The 24,176-nt window shown below is 40.4% G+C and overlaps 1 protein-coding gene across 1 annotated transcript in view; it reads left to right on the top strand.

The window, feature by feature from the left end:
* The window catches only part of pola1 (polymerase (DNA directed), alpha 1), a 268,722-nt gene that overhangs the window by 33,649 nt on the left and 210,897 nt on the right, over window positions 1–24,176 (top strand). The window contains exons 10-18 of the mRNA XM_060833523.1: window positions 86–264; window positions 4,492–4,604; window positions 5,630–5,746; window positions 5,832–5,906; window positions 6,741–6,879; window positions 12,477–12,631; window positions 17,297–17,381; window positions 18,331–18,392; window positions 22,110–22,199. Of these exons, the coding sequence (XP_060689506.1) occupies window positions 86–264; window positions 4,492–4,604; window positions 5,630–5,746; window positions 5,832–5,906; window positions 6,741–6,879; window positions 12,477–12,631; window positions 17,297–17,381; window positions 18,331–18,392; window positions 22,110–22,199 (1,015 nt within the window). The remainder of the gene's footprint in view (window positions 1–85; window positions 265–4,491; window positions 4,605–5,629; window positions 5,747–5,831; window positions 5,907–6,740; window positions 6,880–12,476; window positions 12,632–17,296; window positions 17,382–18,330; window positions 18,393–22,109; window positions 22,200–24,176) is intronic.

The raw sequence follows: 24,176 nt of genomic DNA, 5'->3' as shown, positions 1-24,176 counted from the left end.
ATGATGCATTGATGTCACATCAATCTGCATTTGCTTTTAAAGGAAGATGTTGTGCATATTTTAAAAGTTCTGTCCTGTTATTTAGGAACTCAAACTTGATTGAGTCTTCTTGCTGGGATCGTATGGATGAAAATGAAAGTGATTCTGTGGTGGTTGACGTGCAGGTAGATGCAGGTCGTTTGCCATTAGTTACTGGTTTAGAAGGCGAGCAGGTATTCAGATTTTACTGGGTAGATGCTTATGAAGACCAGTATCATCAACCAGGTAATATAACATTTTTTTCAAAGATTTTAATCAAAAACCCTAACATACTGAGTAATCACTCTTTAAGTTATACTGATATCAATGATGAACGATTTCCCATTGATATATATTGCATTTTATTAATTACCGCCAAACCTTTATCCTCCCCAACGAGAATTCATTCTTCAACTTTGGGCGACTCTAGCATCTCTTAGGGTCGTAGAGTCGTAGAGATGTACAGCATGGAAACAGACCTTTCGGACTAACCTGTCCATGCCGACCAGATATCCCAACCCAATCTAGTCCCACCTGCCAGCACCCGCCCATATTCCTCCAAACCCTTCCTATTCATATACCCATCCAAATGCCTCTTAAATGTTGCAATTGTACCAGCCTGCACCACATCCTCTGGCAGCTCATTCCATATACGTACCACCCTCTGTGTGAAATAGTTGCCCCTTAGGTCACTTTTATATCTTTTCCTTCTCACCCTAAACTTATGCCCTCTAGTTCTGGACTTCCCGGCCCCAAGGAAAAGACTGTCTATTTATCCTATCCATGCCCCTCATATTTTTGTAAAACTCTATAAAGTCACCCCTCAGCCTCCGGCGCTCCAGAGAAAACAGCCCCAACCTGTTCAGCCTCTCCCTATAGCTCAAATCCTCCAACCCTGGCAACATCCTTGTAAGTCTTTTCTGAATCCTTTCAAGTTTCACATCTTTCCAATAGGAAGGAGACCAGAATTGCATGCGATATTCCAACAGTGGCCTAACCAATGTCCTGTACAGCTGCAACATGACCTCCCAACTCCTGTACTCAGTACTCTAACCAATAAAGGAAAGCATACCAAACGCCGCCTTCACTATCCTACCTACCTGAGACTCCACTTTCAAGGAGCTATGAACCTGCACTTCAAGATCTCTTTGTTCAGCAGCACTCCCTAGGACCTTACCATTAAGTGTTAAGTACTGCTAAGACTTGCTTTCCCAAAATGCAGCACCTCGCATTTATCTGAATTAAACTCCATCTGCCATTTCTCAGACCATTGGCCCATCTGGTCCAGATCCTGTTGTAATCTGAGGTAACCCTCTTTGCTGTCCACTACACCTCCAATTTTGGTGTCATCTGCAAACTTACTAACTGTACCTCTTATGCTCGCATCCAAATCATTTATGTAAATGACAAGAAGTAGAGGGCCCAGCACCGATCCTTGTGGCACTCCACTGGTCACAGGCCTTCAGTCTGAAAAACAACCCTCCACCACCACCCTCTATCTTCTACCTTTGAGTTAGTTCTGTATCCAAATAACTAGTTTTCCTTCTTAATTTATTATTTTACTTGAAAAATAACAAGATATTTTGTATGTTATTTCCAATTCTTTTTAAAATAGCATTTTAATTTTCATTTTGTTTTTAATCTTTACTGCATTGCTGATCATTTTTTGCAACGCTTGTCCGTAATTAATTGTTTGGATTTCTTTTCTCAATTTGTTTAGTATAATCTTTGCAGAATTTTATCCTTTGCATTCCTTGTCTCTTTATTAAGAAAAATCTATTTTATGCTCTCTCCATCTCCAGTTTGAAGGTTCTGTACTAATGTCCTATTCACTGACTTTTCTGACCAGTTACTTAGTTCCTTCCCATCTTGCGGAGCAATGTCTTTTTATCATATTGTCCCTTTTTACAATCTTCTATTGTACTTGCATTAAACATACTCACTCTCCTTGTCCGGCTCCTCTCGCCTTAGCTAGTTATCCTACCTGATTTCTTTCTTCTAAGCTAAACACCATTTCATCACTTCATGGGTTCTGAAACATTCTAATTTAGGAAGTAGACATAATTCATTCCAAAACAAAATCTCTATTTTGTTGGCATGTATTTCACTCTAATTTGGGACACTTAAATTACTCTGTAAAGTGCTGCACAGGAGACTACTGATTAAGATAAGGACCCATAGTCATCACTTGATGTCACAAGGAATTAAGGGCTACGGGGAGAATGCGGGAAGTGGAGTTGAAATGCCCATCAACCATGATTGAATGGAGGAGTGGACTCGATGGGCCGAATGGCCTTACTTCCACTCCTGTGTCTTATGGTCTTATGGTCTGATAGTGTCAGAGGCGAGGTGCTAGCATGGATAGAAGAAGGGCTTTCTGGCAGAAACCAGAGTGGGGATAAAAGAGTCCTTCTCAGGGTGGCAGCCAGTGACAAGTGGTGTTCCACAAGGCTCAGTGTTGGGACCACAATGTTTCACTTTATTCATTAAGGATGTAGATGAAGGAACTGAGGGCATTCTGACTAAGTTTGCAGATGATACAAAGATAGGTGGAGGGACAGTTAGCATTGAGGAGGCAGGGAGGCTGCAGAAGGTTATGAGAGTGGGCAAAGAAGTGGCAGATGGAGTACAACGTGGGAAAGTGTGAGGTCACGTACTTTGGTAGGAAGAGTAGAGGCCCCATTTTCTAAATGGGGAGAAAATTCAGAAGTTCGAAGTACAAAGAAATTTGGGAGTTCCAGTCCAGGACTTTCTCAAAGTAAACTTGCAGGTTGCGTCAGTAGTTAGGAAGGCGAATATAATAATGGCATTTCAAGAGGACTTGAATATAAAAGCAGGGATGTACTTCTGGAGTTCTATAAGGCTCTGGTCAGACCATATTTTGAGTATTGTGTGGCAGTTTTGGGCCGCATATCTCGGGGAGTATGTACTGGCCCTGGAGTGTGTTCAGAAGAGGTTCAGGAGAATGGTCCCAGGAATGAAAAGCTTAACAAAAGAGGAACGTTTAGAAGAATGAGGGGGGATCTAATTGAAACTTTCAGAATACTGAATGACCTGAACAGAGTAGATGTTGGGAAAATGTTTCCATTGGTAGGGGAGACTAGGATCTGAGAGTAAGGGGAAGACCTTCTAGAACAGAGATGAGGAGAAACTTCTTCAGCTAGAGTGGAAAATGTATGGAATTCATTGCCACACAAGGCTGTGGAGGCCAGTTATTGAGTGTATTTAAAACAGAGATAGATAGGTTCTTGAGTATCACGGGGATCAAGGGTTAAGGGGAGAAAGTGGGAGAATTGGGTTAAGAAACTTATCAGCTATGATTGATTGGTGGAGCAGACTCGATGGGCTGAATGGCCTATGTTCTCCTCCTGTGTCGTATGGTCTTATGGTCTAAAGTGTCCTCTTACTGCTCAATGAGCAGATCATCCACTCTATTTCACCTCTCCTGTCTTGGTAGTCTGTAATCCATTCTGAGAATTACACCATTTCTTTACCAGTTCTTTTCTTTGTCAATTATTTCATGGGATTGAGCATCACTGTTGCAGCTAATATTGGCTGCCCATCCCTAATTGCTCTTTAGAGTACCTGCTGATAGATGCATGTCTTGATATGGATCTGTAACAAGTCTTTGCACATAGGACTGTGATAGAATTCTTACTAACATCGTAGCTGCACTCTTCTTTCCTATTTTGTCATTCTAGAGTAGTTTCTAACCAGGAATAGTCAGTCCCATGTCCTGTCTTGTAATGCTGCTATGTATATCCCTTTTTCTTACTTTGTTCTCTTGGACCCATCCAAGCCCCCCCCCCGCCCCACCACCCGTCTCAACCTTTAGGTAATGTTTTTCTGAAGTCTAATGTGGCATCCAACTGCTGTCTTGCCTGGGATTGGATAAGGGTGCAGAGTAAAGATTGACATTGAGTGATCTTTTTTCTATATTTTAAGAGTAAACCTATACATTATAAAAACTTATTACCTAACGATTGAAGAAATGGACCAGAATTGCTTGGAACTAAATAACATTTGTTTCTGGTCTTGTATTGTTGCATAGATGTAATAAAATGGCCATTGCTGTATTTTTAAAAATTCATTCATGGGATGAGGGCATTACTGGCCACGCCAGCATTTATTGCCCATTCCTAATTGCCTAGAGGGCATTAAAGAGTCAACTACATTGCTCTGGGTCTGGACTCACATGTGGGCCAGGTTAGGGAAGAAAACTGCCATCCTTACCTTATCCGCATTTGTGAACCAGTTGGGTTTTTCCGACAATCGACAATGGTCATCATTAGACTCTCAATTCCAAATTTTTTTTATTGACTTTAAATTCTATAATTTCCTGTGATGGGATTTGAACTCAGGTCCCGAGAACACTACTCTGATCTCTGGATTAATAATCAAGTAATAATACCAGTAGGCCATTGCTTCCCCTTTTGTTTCTGTTTGGAACTGATCATTTTGAGTTTTCCTTAGGAGTTGTCTATCTCTTTGGCAAAGTGTGGATTGAATCAGCAAAGACACATGTCAGCTGCTGCGTGGCTGTGAAAAATATTCAACGAACAATATACCTGTTGCCACGGGAAACGGTACGCAATAGCTTTCATCCTGCTATAAAGTTGTTTGTAATGGAACATGTTATTCAATTTTGTAAACTATCAATTTAATGTTCATAATATGTACTGTCTGTTATTTTCACTGTGGTGATTGTAAGGTGGCTTTTGAATTGGTGCAATCATAAATCAACTGCTTAGAGTAGGACACCTTTTTAAAATATATTTAAATTTTAACCGTTTGCCAACTTGGGATGTAAGTTTTGGTTACCAGCTCATCCTGTTTGCTTGGGATGAAACCTTCTCATTTTCAGGTTTTGTGACATTGCCTCAGAATCTATTTAAAATTCTCCTCAAGAAATTGATTGATTAAATTATATGATCTCTTCTGAACTGCTGTTGAACACAGGGAGAAAGTGAGGACTGCAGATGCTGGAGATCAGAGTCGAAAAGTGTGGTGTTGGAAAAGCGCAGCAGGTCAGGCAGCATCCGTGGAGCAGGAGAGTAGACGTTTCGGACATAAGCCCTTCATCAGGAATGAAGGGCTGTTGAAGGGCCTATGCCCGAAATGTCGATTCTTCTGCTCCTCAGATGCTGCCTGACCTGGTGTGCTTTTCCAGCATCACACTTTTGACTGTTATTGAACACAGATTATACAAGAAGTTGTACATTTGAGATGCCTTCTTTTGGATCACATTTAATGCTAAGGTTTTGTATAGTTGCTTGTGATATCATAAAATGTTTTGAGGTCCTCACCAATGGAAGAAAAGGAGGGACAAAATGTTGGTCACAAACATTATTGAGTTGTTCATCTGCTTGAAAATTGCCTGCCATGCTTATGCCTGAAATATTCCATTGCTTGAAATATCTTAAGAGTTTAATTAGATGCGTTATGAAATCCCGGATTTTTTTTTGTCCTTTCAATATTCCATCTTAAATTGAGATTGCACAATATTACGTTATCAAATTAGATGTGCAGTGACTTTTTAAACCTTAAATGTTTTTATTACTTTAAGATATTTTGAAGATAAATTGACGTTTTCACTATGAATTGCTTTCAGCGCATTGATCTGAAAACTGGCAAGGATACTGATACCCCTGTAGCAATACTGGATGTTTATCAAGAATTTAATGAGCTGATTTCTGAAAAGTACAAAATAATGAAGTTCAAATCAAAGGTTAGTTAAATGTGTTATTTCCAGTGATTCATGAACGGTGGTTCACCAGAACTTCACTGATGATAGTATTTTAATTTTTTTTCAGAAAGTTGAGAGAAAGTATGCTTTTGAAATTCCAGATGTTCCTGAAAATTGTGAATACCTAGAAATCAGCTATGCAGTAAGTATAGGACAGTACTGAAATCAGTTGAAAAAACTCACTCTAGTTTATATCTAGAACATGGATGTAGTCATTTGTCTTAGGTGATCTGAACTGATCATTCGTGGTTTCTGTTGATGGCAGTTTTGTTGTAGGAAAGGGTGGCACGGTGGTCAGCACTGCTGCCTCACAGCATCAGAGACCTGGGTTCAATTCCTGCCTCGGACAACTGTCTGTGTGGAGTTTGCACATTTACCCTGTGTCTGCGTGGGTTTCCTCCAGGTGCTCCGGTTTCCATAGGTGTAGGGTAATGGGTCTGGGTGGGTTGCTCTTCGGAAGGTCAGTGCCCATAGGTGTAGGGGAATGGGTCTGGGTGGGTTGCTCTTCGGAGGGTCAGTGTGGACTTGGTGGGCCGAAGGGCCTGTTTCCACATTGTAAGTAATCAAATCTATGAAAGGATCGTGTATTCTGCTGAGGAATACTAACTGCATGCTGTGATGTACATGCAATCTATGAAGAAAACACATTACTACCTCAAGTCCCAATGTTGATTTATATTTTAGATTGAATATGGGGGAAGCTAGAGGAGTATGAGGGACAAACAATATGTTGATAAGTTTAGATTATGTAAGTGGAGTGAGTGAAGTCTTTCGAACTAAACAGACTTTACTGTAAATTCTGTAATAAAAAATACAAAAGTCATAACATTTAGCTGAATGTTTAGCAGCAAGTATGAAAAAGTCTTTAGAAACTCATATTTGTAGAGTGTTAAAAAGTTTGCATCAGAAATATCCAGTCTTACGTTGTCATTCTAATAAGTGAAATTTTTGTATTTGGTGCTATTTCTTGATACAGGCTGATCTGCCTCCACTTCCTTCTGATTTGAAAGGAGAAACCTTTTCTCAAGTGTTTGGCACTAATTCATCGAGTCTTGAGCTTTTGCTCCTGAACAGGAAGATCAAGGGGCCAAGGTGGCTGGAAGTCAAGGCTCCACGTAAGATTTTTGTGTCTTTATTGTAAATGGTTTTTTTCTAGATAAGAACAAATTTGCTTTTCTGCAGTACCTCTTGTAAGTTCAATGCATTATAACCACTTCACAATCTGTCGGGCACTCAGTCTTTAAGTGTAGCCACTGTGGAGGAAACGTGGTAGCCATTTATGCATCAAGCTCGCAAAATCAACAGTGAGATGAGTGGGTCACATAACAGTTATTTTGCTTGAGATATAAATTGGCCCAGATATTGGCTCTTCTTTGAATATGGCCTTGAATCTTTGAACATCCACCTGAGGGGGCAGATGAGGACTTGGTTTAATCTCTTTTTAAAAAGGTATTTTTTTCACGTTTAAACTATTTTAATGGGTATTAATTCCAGATTGCTGCAACCTATCACTATCTTTTTGTATTGAATTCCTCAAAGATGGATAGCAAGTCTCGGGGATGGATTTGACTACGCTGTTGGACAGGGAGAAAAGGGAAGGCATTAAGTACCAACACAGGCCGATATTTTCTCCTCATTTGAAGTACACCAAGGCTGACTTGGGTACTCAGTGAAGTTTATATTTTGCATTTCCGTTTTGCTACACATGAGCCTGATAAGGCCCATGCTGGATCTCAGTTCTTCAACACTATAACTTGAATGGCTGCATTCACAATTTTACTGCAAAGAACGCTCAAACGTTAGAAAATTTAGTCACGAGTACAGTGAAATCTGCAGAGTTAATCTTGAAGTTGCTAGTTTTGGGCTGGAGCTTACACAAACTGTAAAGCTGAGAGAATTCATATCCAGTTCCCTGTCATTCATCAAAGCTTGACTACTCATGTGGCTCAATTAAGCATCTATGGAAAGAAAAAATGTCATGGTTATTGTCACCACTTAAGACACTTCACAAGCATGATAAGTCAAAGATAGGCACAAAGCCAAATGAAGAGAAACTTGGGCAAAACTTAGTTGAGATAGACAGTGATATTGGAGAAGATGAGATGGAAGGATGGTCAAACTGGTGCAAAATCTGAGGTGGGGCTAGAAGGGTGAGTAAGGGAATAAGAATTTTCAAGAAGATGTGAGGGAGCTGGACCAAGGTGAGATGGTCAAAGAAGGAGCAGATATTGGAGTGGTTACAGGATGGATCAAAGTGATGGGGACCACCCTAACAGAAAAATTAACCTGGGACCTTCTGATTGTTGTGCTTTCAATTTTTTTCTGGATAGTATTTGAATTCTCTGTATTCGCATACAAAAAAGTTGGTCCATACATAATATTTCTTGGCAAATTATTTATGCGCTTGAAAATAAAACTGTAGCATTGTATAGCTCATTTAACTTTGTCTTTAGAACTATTATGATGTTCTAAATAGTCTCTGATTGCTCTGTTAAGATAATTACATAAATATAGGTTCAGCATTTTGCTGTACTGCAGTTCTTTTGTTGTATCATCATTGGGAACACGTAAATTGCAAATGGACCTAAATTAATACTAACTAAAATCCTTTTTGTTTACCATTTACTGCATTTCTTGAACGAGTGTTTGTTCTTTGTAACTCCTAAAGGACCCCACAAATACATTCCAAAGCTGTTAGTCTTCCAGTTGAAGAGGCACGTCTATTGCCATCCTCCTCTGCATGATTAATAATTTGTCAGTTGCAGAAAGAAGGATTCTCTGCGAGCAGTTCCAGTATGAGCAAAACCATATTGTATTCATCTGTTCCTATTATTAAGGGTGTAACCCAGTTTTTGGGTAGCTTATAATGAATTTAGTCCATATATGTGTCTCCAAGTGGTGTGGCTACTATTAGAGGAATATTGCCATTCTGCTAAGATTTGACTGATTTTTTTTCTATTTGAGGTTAGGCATAGTTGTGCTGGAAGGTTTGTTTCACTTTTCCATCCTTCATGTTGCTAAGTAACAATAGCAATAGCATTTGTAGCTTGGTGCCAATAATAATTGAAGTCCATTGGTCCATTTTGTGTTTTGTGTTTGACACTAGCACAGACTGATGATCAGTTGGTTCAAAATAGAGAAGACTGGTAAGATTCAGTCAGGACAAGCTGGCTGTGTTTCTTGTGCATCTTTTTTAGCCAGGAGAAAATAATGGTCTGTCTTGAATCAAAATATATGATTGCACTGGAGAGAGTGCAGGCCAGATTCACCAGGATGTTACTTAGGATGAAGCATTATAGATCTGAAGAGAGGCTAGATAAGCTCAAGTTGTTTTCTTTTGAGCAAAGAAGATTGACGGGTGACCTGATAGAGGTGTATAAGATTATGGAGGGCATGGGCAGATTGGATAGAAAATAGCTGTTCTCCTTAGTTGAAGGGTCAATAATAAGGTATAATCTTAAGGTGCAAGGCTGGAGGTTTTGATATGATTAGAGGAAAATGTTTTTCACCCAAAGAATGGTAGGGATCTGGAATGCACTCCCTGGGAGAGTAATTGAGATGGGGCTCCTCACAACCTTTAAAAATATTTGGATGAGCATTTGCACTGTCAAAACATTAAAGGCAATGGGCCTAGTGCAGGAATGTAGGTATAATGGGCCTATTACAAGGAAGTGGCAATGGTGTTAATGGTGTAATTGTTAATTACAGTGGCAATGGTCTGTAGTTTTGGTGCTACAGACTTGGTAGGCAGAAGGCCTTCTTCTATACTGAAAATGTGTTGCTGGAAAAGCGCAGCGGGTCAGGCAGCATCCAAAGAGCAGGAGAATCGACGCTTCGGGCATGAGTCCTTCTTCAGGAATGAGGAGAGTGTACCAAGCAGGCTAAGATAAAAGGTAGGGAGGAGGGACGTGGGGAAGGGGCGTTGGAAGTGCGATAGGTGGAAGGAGGTTAAGGTGAGGGTGATAGGCCAGAGTGGGAGTGGGGGCAGAGAGGTCAGGAAGAAGATTGCAGGTTAGGAAAGTGGTGCTGAGTTCGAGGGTTGGGACTGAGACAAGGTGGGGGGAGGGGAACTGAGGAAACTGGAGAAATCTGAGTTCATCCCTTGTGGTTGGAGAGTTCCTAGGCGGAAGATGAGGCGCTCTTCCTCCAGCCGTCGTGTTGGTTTGGTCTGGCGATGGAGGAGTCCAAGGACCTGCATGTCCTTGGTGGAGTGGGAGGGGGAGTTGAAGTGTTGGTTGGGTTGGTTGGTCTGGGAGTCCCAGAGGTGTCCTCTGAAACGTTCCGCAAGTAGGCGGCCTGTCTCCCCAATATTGAGGAGGCCACATCGGGTGCAGCGGATGCAGTAAATGATGTGTGTGGAGGTGCAGGTGGATTTGTGGTGGATATGGAAGGATCCCTTGGGGCCTTGGAGGGAAGTGAGGGGGGAGGTGTGGGCGCAAGTTTTGCATTTCTTGCTGTTGCAGGGGAAGGTACCGGGAGTGGAGGTTGGGTTGGTCGGGGGTGTAGACCTGACGAGGGAGTCACGAAGGGAGTGTCTTTTTGGAACGCTGAGAGTGGGAGGGGAGGGAAATATATCCCTGGCCTTCTATACTCTGTGAATCTGTGAAAAAGTTCACTAGAATGCTGGGTGAACCATTGCATTTCCTATAACAACAGAAAATTATGGAAGCGCTCAGCGGCTCAGTGGTTACTACCATTTAAGGTTGATGAACCATTGCACTGAGGTAGCAGTAAAACATGGAGACCTTTTACCTGTATGACAGATTTCTCACCATCAGGGATTTTGCTGATACTTGACTTCTAGAAAATGCGTGCAGATAATTGCAATGGTGCAATTGTAAAAACTATTTCCAACCATATTCTGTAGTTTACCTAAGGAAAGTTGGGCCTCCTTTCTTTAAAGCAGACTGGGCATAATTGTGGTGTGATGTGAGGGAAAAGGTAATGAAGAAGCTGAAGTTATATCAAACACCGTACCTAGTACAATCTTTCTTTCATACTGCACCCTCCTGAACAAACTGACTTATGTTGGGCTGTGATTCCAAGGATACTGCCGTGCATACAAACATTGAGTATTGACTTCTGGACATAGAGGGATAGTACAGATGAGCCTGCTCTTGTCCTCATCTCACATCGTATTCACACAAAAACTTGGTTTCCATCATATTTTTCCTCCCTTTTACCACAGTCTGGAAACAGTGAGATTGGCTATAATACCATTATTATTGCTGTGACTGAGATGGACTGGTTCAGCACTAAACACATGTTGAATCTGGCTTGCTTCACGCTGGTACATATATTTGCCCATTAATTATAATTATCCAAACATGCAAACAATTTTCTATTCCAAATCATGTTTTTGTCATCACTGACCTACATTGTTGCCCTGTTTCAAATCTGCATTTCAAATTCTCAACAACTGTTTAAAATGAGACATTACTTTGACTCTCTTTTTCTCCATGTAACCTCTCCTAGCTTCAGAATTAATAACCCCCATGCCACCACCTACCCCATAACTTGTCATCTGTACATTTCTCTGACCTGTTCTGCATCCAGCCCCATAATTGATGCATAATTTTTAGAATTCTGCCCTTGAACTCTACCTTCTCTTCATCTCCCTGTTTTCCTTTGGAATCCTTTTTCACAATCTATCTATTTATTATCGATCTCCTTCACCAAACCAGTTTTTCACCTGGGTGTTTGTCTTCTGATTATCATGCAGTGCCTTGGACGTTTTTCAATGAATGGTAGTCATTGTGGTGGTGCATTTTCTTTTCTCATAATATACTAAGGTTCATAAATTTTACCCAAAAATGGAAATGGCCTGACTGTTTTTGCTGGAATTTTGTAGATTTGTTTTTATTAAATTATTGGGATAGGTTTATTTATTTGGGACTAATAAGCCAAAGAACTGAGCTAATATTATGGAGAGCAAAGGTTGCCCACAGAGTGTTTGGGGCTTGGTCATTGAATAAATTCAAGGTTGAGTTAGACCTGTATTTGATCTCCAAAGTTGTTGAAGTGCTGTGGTCCTTTCAAGCAGGCAAATGGAGTTAATGTCCTGATCTGACATGATCTAATGATATTGCAGAGCAGGCACTAATGGCCTATTCCAATTCCTGTTTCTTATGATCTCCCTGGAAGTTTACGAATTCAAAATCATTTTCTTTTTAAATCTAGAGGTGAAAAACTGGTATTTATAACAACTTACCATGAAGTAATAAAACATTAACTGGTTTACTGATAGCCTTATAGGAAAAGCTGTCTGTTAACCATGCTCTGAAGTGGACTAGCAAGTCTTTGAGTGTAGCAAGCCCGAGTACAATGATTCAAGAGGAATTCTGCAATTCGCTTTCCACACTAAAGCCTTGCACTCTGGGAAATGGATGGGCAGCTGATGCCCATAATATCTTTGTCAACGATATTCACAGCCTCAAAGAAAATTTGAAACAAAAATAGTAACTTTTACTTCTTGGATTTCTTCTTTCATTTTGAAACACATAGTTAAATAGTATTTTGAGTTGGAATTTGGTTTGTTCGCAGTGTTAACTGGATCTCAAATGGTATCAAGTTGGGTGCATGGGTGGAGGAAGACATATGGATGCTGAGACAGAGGGCAGAAATGGTCAAGATGTATGTGTAAGGTTGAGAGTTTAACTTGATAGATAATATATCAGGTGAATAGCTAACGGTTCTTTGTTTCCCTGTTCAGAGTTAGCCAACAATCCCATGAGTTGGTGCAAAGTGGAAGCTGTAGTGCAAAAGATGGAGCATGTGACTGTGGTGAAAGATATTGCCCCTCCCCCTCTTGTCATTATGTCGGTCAGCATGAAGACTGTGCAGAACGCCAAGACTCATCAAAATGAGGTACTTGTTTAAGAATAAAGTCTCATTTTCAGTACGCTATTAATGGCAGTCAATAACACCATTCTGCCAACACCCACGTTTAACTTGTATTCATGCTTCTTTTTTAGCAGTAACAATCTGAAGGTTCAGAGTTGTCCCATATTGTCAATGTTTTAAGGGGTTCGGGATGTTGACCTTGTGAGGAAATGTTGAACAAGTTGGAGTTTAGAAGATTGATAGTTGATCTTATTGAAAACTGTGATCCTGAGGAGTCTTGATTGGGTAGATACAGCCAAGGTATCTCCTTTCGTGAGGGAGAGTAAAACTGAGGACTTGAGTTTAAAATAAGAGTTCTCCCATTTCAGAAAAAAGAAAGGCACTTTTTTTCCTGAGGGTCATGAACCTTGGAACTCTTCTCCAGAGAATGGAATGGAATTAGAAGCATTGAATATGTTCAACACAGGGTAGATGTATTTTTAACTAACAAAGGAGTCAAGGGTTATCAGGAGTACACAAAAAGCTAGAGTTGATACCAGAATCTGTATGATCTTATTGAATGGTGGAGCAATCCAGAAAGGCTGAAAGGCCTGTGAAAAGAAATTGAATGATCCACATTGAGAGCAAAAATGTACAGACTGTGATTCATAGTAATCATTCTGGTAGCCATCACTTCATTTTATAAATTCTTTTTGTCTCCGAATGAATACAGAGTAACAAATCTGAAGTTCAGCCTAATTGGCTGTGAATTTCTTTAAGTTATTGTTTATTTGGATCTGATGTGGAAACAATCACTGATAATCTCAACTCTTTGCCATCGTTGTGGTTCTGCTCGCCGAGCTGGAAGTTTTTGCTGCAAACGTTTCGTTCAGTGGCTAGGGAACATCATCATTTGCCATCATTTAATGTTTGTTTCTGTTTAAGCAACGAGTGCTGATTACTTCACTATGGGGTTTACTTGTGTTGAAGAGACTATACGGAACACAGTAGTGTAAATTAACTGATTTGACAAATACTTTATGCTGAATCTTTGCAGCATTGGTGATGGACAGTTTGGATTGGGTAGAATTTCAAAATGTCAAAAATCTGAAGCTAGATCCAGGCCTACCTACAATTTTCCCACTTTCTTTTGAACAGAGGTGGGATTATGGCTGAGGAGCTGGACAACAGACCCACTCATAGGATGCAAGCTGCCCATTAAATATTAAAAGAATTTTGTATGCCTCCAAATCAGCCACCTTTTTAATCTTAGCCCGGGTTGATCTGCTTTCCTGGGGCCTTTGGACACTTGGTGGCTTGTTATGGACCAGACCAAACCCCTTCAAATATATCAAGGAGATAACCTAAATCCTAACTTTGTCTTATTTAAAGGCAAGGTTAAGGTGCTGTGTTCCAGATGTAATAAACGCCATTTCGATTGGTTATACTACTTGGCTTCAAGCGAAACTCACTATATTCTTACCCTATGGTTAAAATCCAAACAAAAAAATGAATACCTCTATTGAAACCTTATTAGAATAGTAGATTATTTAACTACTAAACAGCTGTTTATAGTAATATTATAATACATTCCATTATAACAACATCCCATAAACACACTCTTGGCAAAGTCAGTAAATATATTATCTCACAGGCAGTTCTCCAGTCGGGGAGGAAACTACATCAAGAGAAAGTTCTGGGAGAGGGAGAGCTCAAGCATTTTGCTGTAGTAGGGAGACATCTGTGGCAGCTTCAAATCCCCAACAACTTCTGCAGGCTAAACTAAAACCCTGGTTCTGTGGGAGCCGAACTCCATCCATTCATGCTGCTTCTATTGTTCCAACTTTAAAAAAAATACCCAAGGCCTCACAAGCTGATTGCTTTATTGGCTTGGGACAGACTGCTCTTCACCTGTGACTCAACCTCTCTTCACTTAAAAAAAAGGACAAAAATCTTAAAGTCATAATATTGTGACAAACTAAAAGGGGACAGGAACTGCTAGATTCTATAAGTAATCTGGTATACAGAGCACAGTCTCAAATTCACAGCTTTGTAGATGTCACCAAATTTGGAAGATGCGCTGAAGAGGATAGTGTTAAACTTCTAAAGAAAGTGAAAACAGAAAATTGTTGGAGAATGCCAGCTGGTCTGGCAGCATTGTTAGAGAGCGAAGTGGAGTTATCTCTTCGACTCCCATATGATACTACTTCAGCACTGAAAGTGGCTGGAAAATGGTGCCTTTTATTCTGTTATCGAGGGAGGGGTGGGCGTGGGCTGTGGAGGAGGAGGGAGAGGGGAGCAACAGATGGTGTGTATCCAAAGCAAAAAGGAACATTATTGGTGGTGAAGGAAAGTTTGGGGTATGGGGTAGTCCAAATTGAGGACAGTAGTTGTGCTCTGAAATTGGTCAACAAGTATTTAATCTCAGAGGCCCAAATGTGCTGGCAGTGCATGGAAGATGATGTGGTGTTCGTCAAACTTGAGTTGGGTTTTGGACAGAATGGTGGTCTATTCGGCTCATGGTCTCTTCCCCTTTTTTCAACAGCATGAATACCACCATTTTCCCGCCCCTTTTTTCAGTTCTGAAGAATGGTCGCTAAACTCAAGACGTTACCTCTGGTTCTCTCTTCTCAGATGCTGACTGATTTGCGGAGCTTTTCCATTCATTTTATTTCAGATTTCCAGCATCTGTCATATTTTCCTTTTTCTCAAAAGAAAGTAGACAAATTGATGGACAAGAAATTTAACGCAGAGAAATGTGAAGTGATTCATTTCAGAAGGAAAAATAAGCCGAAATATAAAATAACGGGTACAATTCTTAAAGGGTTGAAGAAGCAGACAGGGGCTAGGGTTGGATGGATAAAAATCATTGAAGGCAGAGACGGGGTGCAAATTGAGAGCACAGCCAGTAAATAGGATCCTGGGCATTACAAATAAGGGCATAGAGATCCAAAGTATTGTGATCTTTAGTTTTCTGCCGAAAGGCAGATCTGACCGAGAACGTGTCAATTTTCACCATGGGTAGGGCAAAGTGGCAGGTCGTGAGTTCACCCAGTAGAAGCAGGGATTGAAACCCATCTGAATGACAGTAATCTGATCCAGCTAGCTGTCCAGCCAACTCAGTCAAGGAGTCCACATTGCTGTGACACCGTGCAGTTCTCCATGTATGTTGTTGTCTGGAGCCATGGATAATGGTGGTAGAGGTACCCTCTCTTTCCATCACATGGCTGAAGCTGGAACCTCTCCTGCTCATACTGCCTGCCTTTGGTGTACATTGTAAGGATTTGCATGTTTTGATAACTCAATCTCTTTGGCCACATGGTGAATGCACCTTCCTTGATTGTGTAGGTCTGGAGAGGGGCTTGAACCCAAAGCTTCTGGCTCAGAGGCAGGATCAATACCACTGTGTCTTAAGAGTTCCCAATGTTGAACCTCTACAAATATTGGTATGGCATTGACCACACTTTAGGAAGAGTAAGAATGCATTAGGGAGGTTACGGAAAGGATTGATGAGGACATAGAAAACGTGTGAAGCTGGGGTTGATTTTCTGGCAGACAAGTAGGGTGAGCAGAGATTTGATAATACTATTCAAAATCATGAGGGGTCTGGATAGACAGGAGGAACTGGTTTCATCGGTAGAAGGATCAAGAACCAGAAAGCACAGATTAAGCAAAAGAGGCCACGAGGGAAAACATTTTTAATTCAGTAAGTGGATCAGATGTGGAATGCATTGCCTGGGAGTACATGCAGAAAATTTCGTTATGGCTTTCTAAAGAGAATTGGGTCATTGTCTCCCTGAAGAACTGTTTATAGAACTGCTCAGAAAGGGCAGGGAAGTGGACAGAATGGATTGCTCTTGCTGTAACCGTTTGAATTGCCTTTCCACTGAACTGCTTCCAGTTCACTTGCTTTATCTATTCTCTAGTGATTAGATTAATCCCTTAACCATCCAATCTCCTCAATCTTTCTCTGCTGCCTGACAGTGGCTGATGGCCAACTCTACCCATCTAACAATCAGCTCTCCAACCTTCCTCCCTTCGCGGCAGAGAAATGGAAGCCAGGAATGTAAATTGGGTTCAACTATTAAATCCAAGATCTGAGGGAAACCAATTATCCTGGCTTTGCCTTACCCTCCAGCTCCATCCTTGCCTCTGAGTAATATGTAGATTCAGTTAGTAATAGAAGAATCATAGAATCCCTACAGTGTGGAAGCAGGTCATTTGACCCAACAAGTCCACATCGACCCTCTGAACAGTATTCCACCCAGACCCATTCCCTTGCCCTGTCGCTCTACATTTCCCCTGACTAATGCACCTAGCATACACATCCTGAACAGTACGGGCAATTTAGCATGAACATTTCACCTAAGCCGCACATCTTTGGACTCTGGGAGAAAACCCACGCAGACACTGGGGGAATGTGCCAACTCCATATAAACAGTCGCCTGCGGCTGGAATTGAGCTTGGGTCTCTGGTGCTGTGAGGCAGCAGTGCTAACCACTGAGCCATCATGCCGCCCTTGGTTCATTCAGTCAGATCCTGTATCAAACCTTGGCTTCAGTAATTTGAGTTCATCTTAACAACAAGAAAATGAAATGTGGCCAGAATAAAGCACGAAGATGTTTGCTTCTTGTATTGTAGTGAAGTATCTTAAAATTAATCTTTAATTTTTGTTGAGACGGTTTATCTATCCATTACCTTCTGTTCCAGATTGTGGCCTTGGCAGCTTTAGTTCATCACAGATTTCCTCTGGACAGAGCTGCTCCCCAGCCTCCATTTCAGTCCCATTTCTGTGGTAAGGACTTCATTTTCTCTTCTGAAAAAAGAGCATACAATATGCAAATCCAGCACGCCCCTATAGACGCAGGTCGCTTGAGTGGTCAGTGACATTCGATTGCTTAACTGGATTGAGTTGGCCTTGTTGGATTCTTGTGCTAAAATCCTCAATGGAATAGATTGCACTTCTCTTGATCCACTTCCTGGTTATTTAGCACGACTTGCAATTTGTTCAGAAAGGTTTCAGTGAGACTGATGATGAAATGCTGCTGGTGTACTGTGGGAATGATTTACTGATGTAAAGACAGATTGTGAGGCAGAATGGGGTTTTTTTCTCTGCATGTAACCTGTGTTTGATGTTAGCCCTTGGAGCAAAAGCAGAAACCTTTTGTCCCCAGTTCTAAACTGCTTTATATGACCACAACATTGAATCTACCCAAATTCCTGAAATCAATTTTTATCCTTTTTTGTCATATTTCTTAAAATAGTGATACACTATGATAGCTATTAAGAACTATTTGTTATTTGCTGGAGTAAGATGAAAAAAATAGTGTTGCCATGCTCTGTAACCATGTAGAACGTCACTGTTGAAGACCAGTGTTGTCATGCACTGTTGTCCTTTTGTATTTCCACTCAACAGCAAGCACGAGTTGTTGATTGGGACTGGGAAACTTGTTCAGGTAATGTTCCCAATTGTTCAGAGTGTGACTTCTGGGTAAATAGTACCTCGTTCTTTCTGAGACAAATAGTACAAAAACGGAGATGGACCTAGGTTTTGATCTGCAAACCAATTGCAAAGAGTCAAGTGGATTCCCACTCTGTGATCCTCACTTCTATAAAGACTATCCAAATATTGGGAGTTTTGGAAGGAAGTAAATCGGGTTCCTCCATTTTCCAAACACGTTCTCAAGGAAGAAATTTCAACAGTCACAGCATTTTTGAAACACTAATACTGTCTTTCTTTCTAGTCATCACCAAACCTAGTGATTGTATCTTTCCTTATGATTTTCGGGAGGCACTGCTTAAAAAAGTAAGTCATTTCTGTCTGTCTGTATACTGTACATACATGTGTAGAATGTTACTTATATATGAAGTTATTAATATGGAGATAAAGGAATCAATCTGTATGCCTGTATTGAAATTATGCTTTTTCATTTCTGATCATTTCCTTTTGAATACATTGAAATAATGTTCATACTGTTTCCAGTCATTTCTCATTAATAAAAATCTATGTGAGAATACATGTTTTGTCAACTTATAAATCAAAATATGTTTTAGTTTTACTTCCCTGAGCTGCCCTTCATGAATTTGAATAATGTAGACTGGGTCAATTATCATCTTTGATGAATGAATTAATCAAACTGATGGTCTTACTTCACCTTGCTGGAATAATTGATTGATTGATTGATTTAATTCATTGTCATATACCTAAGTACAGTGAAAAGCTTTGTTTGAGAGCAGTACGGGCAGATCATAGTAAGCAAGTACATACAGGTCATAGGGTGAGAAAAAACTTGGTCAGAGTGAGGCATACAGGTTACACCACACAGGATGTGCATGAAGCAAGATCAACGTTAACAGGATCAACATTATTTCGAGTTAGAGAGTCCATTCATCAGTCTAATAATGGCAGGAAAGAAGTTGTTCCTGAACCTGTTGGTGCGTGTGTTCAAGCTTCTGTATCTTCTGTCTGATGGAAGAGGTTGTAGGAGAGCATTGCTGGGGTGGGAGGGGTGTTTGATGATGTTGGCAGCCTTTCTGTGGCAACGAGACATGTAAATGGAGTCCATGGATGGGAGGTTGGCTTCCATGATGGTCTGAGCTGTGCACACAACCTTTTATAGTTTCTTATAGTCCTGGGCACAGCAGTTGCCATACAGGCTGTTTTGCACCAGTATAGAATACTTTCTGCAGTGCATCTGTAAATGTTGGTGATGGTCCTAATGGATACGTTGAAATTTCCTGAGCCACCTGAGGAAGAAAGGCCATTGTTGTGTCTTCTCAATCGTTGCGTCTACATGGGAAGTCCAGCACAGGTTGTTGGTTATCATTACTCCAAAGAACTTTACGCTCTCCACCATTTCAAGCTCAGCTCTGAAGATATAGATGGGGATGTGTACTTTTCCTTTCTTTCTGAAGTCAATGATCAGTTCTTTCACTTTGCCCACCTTGAGAGAGAGTTTGTTATGTTTGCACCACGACATCGAGCCCTCTCGCTCCCTTCTGCATTCTGGCTCATCGTTGTTAGATATCTGCCCCACTATGGTGGTGTCGTCAGCAATCTTGGAGGTGGCGTTTGTTTGCAATTTGATGACAGAGTTGTGAGTGTACAGGGAGTATTGTAGGGGGCTGAGGACACATCCTCGAGGGCTCCAGTGTTGAGGAAGCGCAGTTGTCTATCTTCACAATTTGCAGTCTATGGGTCAGGAAGCTGAATATCCAATTGCACAGGGCAGAGCTGAGAGCTAGGTCTCCGAGTTTTCAGATCACTTTGGAGGGGATTATGGTGTTGAAGGCAGAGATGTAGTTGATGAACAAGAGTCGGATTTAGGTGTTGATTTCCAGATGTTCGAGGGGTGAGTGTTGGGCTCGGGAAATGGTGTCTGCTGTGGACCTGGTTCCGTCAGCAGGCAAATATCAGGAGATCGAGGCAGGTTGGGAGACTAGAGATGATGTTGGCCATGACCAGACTCGACGCACTTCATGGTTATGGAGGTCAGAGCTACTGGGCAGTAGTCATTAAGGTACGTTGCATGTGCTTTCTCAGGTACCATGGTGATGGTGATCTTCTTGACGCAGGTGGGGACTTCAGCTTGTAAGAGGGAGAGGTTGAAGATGTCAGCTGGTCAACACAGGATCTAAGTGCACAGCTGGGGACTCTGTCCCGGCCCATTGCTTTCCTCAGGTTGACTCCCAGGAAGACCGATCTGACATCTGAAACAGTAACGGAGGGAACAGGAGAATTCGCATGTCCAGTCATTATCCAGTGATCTCTATGAATCAGGGAAGCATTGGGCTCAGATGTGGTGCCCCTTTTGTTCAGTAACTTTTTGACATGCACTAACCTGAATCAGACCACAGAATATTTCAGTGTAAGTCAATGCTTTCAAAGAGAATACAAATCTAGCTGAAAGAGATTGTAATGTTGACTTTGAGAGGCTGATGGTTGATTAAATCAGTGGATATATTAGTAAAATACTTCATGAATTAAGAAATGACTATTTTCATTTGGAAGGATCATTTTTCACTTCTTGGACATGGATTATCATCTGTGATTCTGTCAGAACTTTCTCTCTCATAAGGCTGGTTGAAAATGTTGATCACTGAATCATTGACTACAGAATTATCACAGGAAGAATGTTCTGGCAGTCTGTCTTTTAAAAAAGCAAAATATTTCTTAAATGTTGAGAGAGTGGCAAATGTTGGTATTTGGAAGTATCTGGATGCCCTTGCACATATAATTGGTAACATGTGGGTGCAGCAAGCAAATGGTCTGTTAGTTCTTAGCAGCCATGATCGAATGGCGGAACATACTCAGTGGGCTGTTTGACCTAGTTCACTTCCCATATCTTATGGTCTCATGATCGTGCTGTAAACGGTTTGGAATATATGAGTAATGCAGTCTCTGTGCAATTGTATTGCACCCTGTTGAGACCACTTGAGTCTTTTTTGGACTCTTTAAGAATGTACTTATCTTGAAAGGTTTCGGGAGATTAAGGGCATTGTCCTGTGAAGAGTGATTGAATACACTAGGTCTGAATTTTCCTGAAGTTCAGAAAAATGAGAGGAGTTTGCATTGAAGCCTGAACAGTACTGAAGTGGCTTGACAGATTAAGTGGTGGTGGGACATTCGTTCGGTCTTGGGATTCTGGAACTAGGCGTTACTGTCTCAATATAAAATTAATGCTTGACAGCTTAGAGTGTGATGAGCGATTTCTTCACTCACATGGTTGTGAACCTTTGTAATTCATGGCCACAAAGAGGTCTAGATTCTCCATTAAGTAAATCGTGGTATATGTGCATAGTGCAGGAACAGACAGCTGAAGTAGAAGTTTGGTCGTGGTCTTATTGAATGGTGTAGCAGACTTGGAATGTAAAGTGGTACTCCCTGTTTCTTATACTCTTGATTAAATTTACAATTATTTTTACATTGTGTGAATGGTGTAAGGAGTTAATGTGTGTTTTTAATCTTGTTTCACTTGAATTTAAAGATAATTCTTAAGGTTTTTATTAAGTTGATTTTCTTCAGGCTTCTTGTCCAAGGGACTATCTTGCAAGGTCTGGATTTTAAGTATGACTTTGCCAACCAATTCAATGCCTACACTCTTAAGATTGGCACCAGTAATTGTACAGACCAATTTTTTGCAATAACCATCAAATAAAGAAAGAGCTGTGTTGCATCAATATATTCTTCGTCCCTTATGAGCCGACAGCATATGGATGATTACATTTGGCGGTGATTCTTTAAGGTTAAAAGTTAAATGCGTTAAGTAATAAGGAAAATAAAACTATGTGAGAAAGCTCAAGATGCTGATAAAAAAGAATTGTAGGACGTGACGGGAAAAGCTTGTACAAGCAGTGTATTGTGACTACTTTGCTGTCGTAATGAACCGTATTAATGTGGGGTTGAGCAAACTAGTCCTCTCAGTCCAAGCTGAAGGTGAATTAACGAGGTTGTACAAATTCTAGATATACAGCAGTTGGCTCTGTAGTTTAAACTCAACCTGATTTATTCTCCTGATTTCAGGATGCCAAAGTTGAGGTTGCTGCTACTGAAAGGACTCTCTTGGGCTATTTCCTGGCAAAAATTCACAAAATTGACCCTGATGTTGTTGTGGTAAGTAGAAACTTAAAACTGTACTGATGATTGTTCCAAGAGATCCTGAATGTGAAAGTTCACAGCTACTGAATTAAATTATAATGTAAAGTGTGGTTACCATTGTCAGCATTTAATTACAAAAGAAAGGTTTTTATGTCGTCATTTGTAAATGATTTGGTACAAACCAACCTAAATTTTCTGAAGCGTCTGCCTTTTCAGATTCTTATATTTCAGATTTCACATAGACCAAACTAATCCAGTTGAACTTGCTTGTGATTGACTTTTTAAGCTATGTTAACGTCAAACTATATTTGAACTGCATCTAAAATTGTTCATCAAGCCAGTAGTGCTTTTTACTTATTATTTATTTAGCTTATAATTGGTCAGAGTTATTGCATGTGTTCAAGTACAAGGTGACCCACCTGCCAGTTTAGCTTGCAACAAAACAAGACACTCTGGTGCTTAGGAATGTGAAAAATATACTGAAAGGCCAATTATAGTTAATACACTGATGGTATGTCATGAATGCTGGGTATGTTTTTTTGGTGGGAAATACTGTTTACTGGTGCCTGGACAATTGTGGAAAAAATGTATAATGTAAAGTATGTAGAAAGCAGAAAACAATGTATTCCTCTCAAATGTTAGTTATGGATTTGACCTGATGGAGAATATGGACAAAAGCCAAGATCAAATGGGTGAAATTAATTTCATTGCAATTTTGGACCTTTACACTTACTCTTCCTACTGGCTTCATCTATCCCCACCTCCAAAAGGAACTGGCCTGTATTAAATTAGTTCCCAGATACAACATCTTCCATCCCTTTAGCTCTGCAAAATGGCCACCCTGACTGAGCTTCAACTATGATGATTGACTGACATTTGGGGGTGAATTGAATCCTGTCATCACCACATTGTCCCATAAACCCTTTTTTTTCTGCACAGGACATGAAAAAAATCAGAAAAGTGGCTAATTTTTCTTTGGGTTGTCTACTTTGAATAAGTTGTCTTATGAATGTTCGACAATTGACAGGCAAGGCCCACTGGTCTACTGAATTTGCCCTGCATAAATGTGTTGTCCATTATAGTAAGTCTAATATGTCCAGTCCTCATCCATTTGGTGCCATGTAAGTTCTGGGAGTGACAGAAACCCGCTCAATTCAGGAAAACAATTTGAAAATTCCGAAGCAAGTTTATGAGGTGCTTAAAGGTATTCTAACAAATTACTTTGGCCCTGATTATTGTTCAAGTGTATTAATCTTTTTATATGTAGTGTTCTCAGCCAGTTCTTGTCCAAAGCCTCTTCCATAGTTCCAATAGTGGAATCAAGCTGCTCCCTAATAGCTAACCTAAATCTGTATTTTTCATAATCTGAGATTATGATTTCTGTTTTTTTTTAAATACTAATATAGTAAATACCTCACTGGATGAAGTATTCAGAGGCCCAGAATTATGATCTGGAGAGATTGGGTTATACCGAATCATGGCAGCTTGTGTAATTTAAATATACCTGGTATTAATAATGGTGACCGTGAAATTACCAGATTACTATAAAAATTACTATAAAATATCCAGTTGGCAAAAAACATCTGCTTTCATGTTCAGTCTGGCCTTAAATATGACTCCAGATCCAGATAGTATGGTTGATGCTGAAATGCTTTCTCTCTTCCAAGCATCTCTATCATACATTTAAGGATAGACAATAAATGTTAGGGCTGCAAATGTAAATAAATGAAAAAACAATTTCAGCCGAAGCCAACAATCGAAAAACACGGTATAGCCATTTATTTTTATAAATATCAATGATATTACTTTAACTCCATGCTTCTCAAATCTAGAGAATCTGCTTTTTGAGCCTTCTTGCGGATTAAGGTATCGAAAATCTATTTTTTTTTAAAGAAAGCCTGGTTTGATAAAGGTAGCTCATGTGTAAGGGTGTGTACCAAGGTTGTGACCGGAGTTCCGAAGCATCCCATGGTTATGCTGCACCTGGTAACA

The sequence above is a fragment of the Hemiscyllium ocellatum genome, chromosome 12 (genome assembly GCF_020745735.1).
Source record: "Hemiscyllium ocellatum isolate sHemOce1 chromosome 12, sHemOce1.pat.X.cur, whole genome shotgun sequence".
Classification (NCBI taxonomy): Eukaryota; Metazoa; Chordata; class Chondrichthyes; order Orectolobiformes; family Hemiscylliidae; genus Hemiscyllium; species Hemiscyllium ocellatum.
This window is presented reverse-complemented; position numbering and strand designations above follow the sequence as displayed.